This window comes from Tupaia chinensis, unplaced genomic scaffold (assembly GCF_000334495.1).
Source record: "Tupaia chinensis unplaced genomic scaffold, TupChi_1.0 Scaffold000407_4, whole genome shotgun sequence".
Classification (NCBI taxonomy): Eukaryota; Metazoa; Chordata; class Mammalia; order Scandentia; family Tupaiidae; genus Tupaia; species Tupaia belangeri.
In genome coordinates, this window is record NW_006159912.1 from 1,727,976 (window position 1) to 1,730,379 (window position 2,404).

General features: G+C 39.3%; 1 protein-coding gene across 1 annotated transcript in view; it reads right to left on the bottom strand.

Moving 5' to 3' along the window:
* Positions 1 to 215: 215 nt before the first annotated feature.
* Positions 216 to 2,404, bottom strand: part of CCT6B (chaperonin containing TCP1 subunit 6B) — a 59,765-nt gene continuing 57,576 nt past the window's right edge. Inside the window, exons 13-14 of the mRNA XM_006154387.3 lie at positions 1,134 to 1,206; positions 216 to 388 (exon numbers count right to left, since the gene is read on the bottom strand). Coding sequence (XP_006154449.1) covers positions 316 to 388; positions 1,134 to 1,206 — 146 coding nt within the window. The 3' untranslated portion in view covers positions 216 to 315. The remainder of the gene's footprint in view (positions 389 to 1,133; positions 1,207 to 2,404) is intronic.

The window sequence follows — 2,404 nt, forward strand, 5'->3', positions numbered from 1 at the left end:
GATCAACCGCTTTCTTCTTGGCTCCCTTTTTGCCGCCTTTCATATGCACTTATTCTTGCCAACGCCATGGTGCTACTCAGAGAGCCAAAGAAGCCAGTTAGGACTCTTAGAACTAATATTTTCATTATAATTCTTTTATTGTGAATATATTTCTCTGTTTTTATATCTTGATGAAATAATTTTGAGACTGGTAAAAACAAATGATATAAACTGCATTTATTGTGTGAAAATTAAGAGTGGCTCAGGCTATACAATAGCACTTGGGTGTAGGTGTACTAAATCTTGTCAATCCAGAAGAGCTGATTTTGAATTCAATCACCCTTTGAGAGAAGACATCCCAGCTCGCATAATTTCATCAACCAGGAGAATGTTGGTGGCAATCACCGTGCTAGAGGAAAAGATGAGAGGGTAAGTAGAGCCTGCTAACTTGCCTTATCTTTTCGTCCTCAGCAATCTTCAGCTATAAAGGGTACTTTGTTCTTCAATGATGTGGTCTGAAACTTTATGAGATAAAGCTGTTACAAATACAAATATCACCCCTTGTATTATCATTTTAACTCCTTTGCTGATAAGATAGAAGCTTGATTTATATTCTAGCAAAAATGAGCTTATTTTTAGCATATCATTTGATTTTCCCACTGTGTGTGTGTGTGTTATCATTTCAGTAAAGTTGGTTTCTTTCCCTTCCCCCCTCAAATAAATAGTAAGATTTACCTTTGCTATAACTGCTAAGACTAAAATATAAGAGAGACTGTAGAATGACAGAAGCTTTTTTTTAGATTTTTGCTATAGGGCGTGTGTGTTTGGCAGAGAGACAGAAAGTGAGAAATCACCCCCTGGAGAATAGTCACGCTGCAATCCCTTCTCTTCCATTCTCTGGGGATTTTGGGTACACACAGACATGCACCCAGTGTGAGATTCAAGCTGCTGGGTCAAGGACTCAAACTGCAGTTGGCCATGTGGGAGTCCAGTGCCTCAACCACTATGCCACCTGCTGGCCCTGACAGAAGCTAGTCTTAGTAATGGTACCACACCTTCTCGTGAACTTGATGTTTTTTCTACTGTAGGGTAAATAATAGAAAATAATGTAATGTTATCAATTATATCCCTAAGGGAATGTAACACAAACTTACCAAGAGTGAAGAATTTGTTTTTTCACACAATAATTATCCCAAACTCCTACATCTTCAGCTACCATTGGCTCACCTGCAAAAAATAAACTACTTTAATACTACAATCTTGATGTATTCTATTAATATTGGTTGGTACATTCTAACAATATTTAGTACACCACCAAATTACCTTTGTCCAGGTCATCAATGACCTCCATGTAGTTAAATCCAATGGCTGATTCTCAGGACTCTTCTATCAGCAGCACTTAACACAGTTGATCACGCCCTCCCGAGTAGTCTTTGTTCACTTGTCTTCTGGACACCATATGTTTCTGGTTTTCCTGTTTTTTGCACTAGCAGTACATATTCTGTTTACTTGGCTGGTTCCTCTTCCTCTCTGAGCTCTTAATGTTGGAGTACCCACAGATTCATTCTTAGATTCTTCTCTTTTCTCTCTATATTTATACCACCTGAGTGGTCTCATCTAGTCTTCTGGATTAAGCCATATATAACCTGACGAATCTCAAGTTCTTACCTCCAACCCAGACCACTTTCTTGAGCTACAGATCCATATACCTAACTATTTTCAAAGACTTCAGACACTTCAAACTCCACTTTGCCAAAACTGAATCTGATATCTCCTCACCCACAGCCTGTTCTGCCTAGGTTTCCCCAGTGCAGTTGATAGCAACTCCAACCCTCCACCAGTTGTTCAGCTGACTCCCCTCCACTGAGTAGAGAGTAGCTAAAGTAATACTTTCAAGTATCATAAGACCATGTCACATCTCTGTTCAGAACTGCTATTTTACAACAGTGAAAGCCAAAGCTTAGACTGACCCACATGCCCCTGTATCATCTGACCTTCTATCACCTCTTCCACCTCCTTATACCTCCTCAAAAACATCAGAAACTGGCTTTTTCCTTAGTGGCTCCCCCTCTTCCTGTAATGCTTATCCCCTGTTCCCCACAGGGCTTGCTTCTTCACTTCCTTTTGCTTTGTTCAATAGGCCTCTTTTCAATGAGGCCTATCCAGACCAGCCTCTTCAAGTTGCAACCTCCTCCCCATCCTCCTGTACTATCATTGTGATCATACTTACACTTTTATTTGGTTCATAGAGTTTATTACTTCCTAAAATGCTTATAAAAACCCCTTATTTACTAAGGTTAGTACTTACAGCTTGTCTTCCCCTACACACACAAAATCTAAGCTCATGAGGGCAGGGTTTGTTCTTTTTTTTTTTTTTTTTTTTTTTTTTTTTTTTTTTCATCTGTGTTAATTCCTAGGAGGGCAA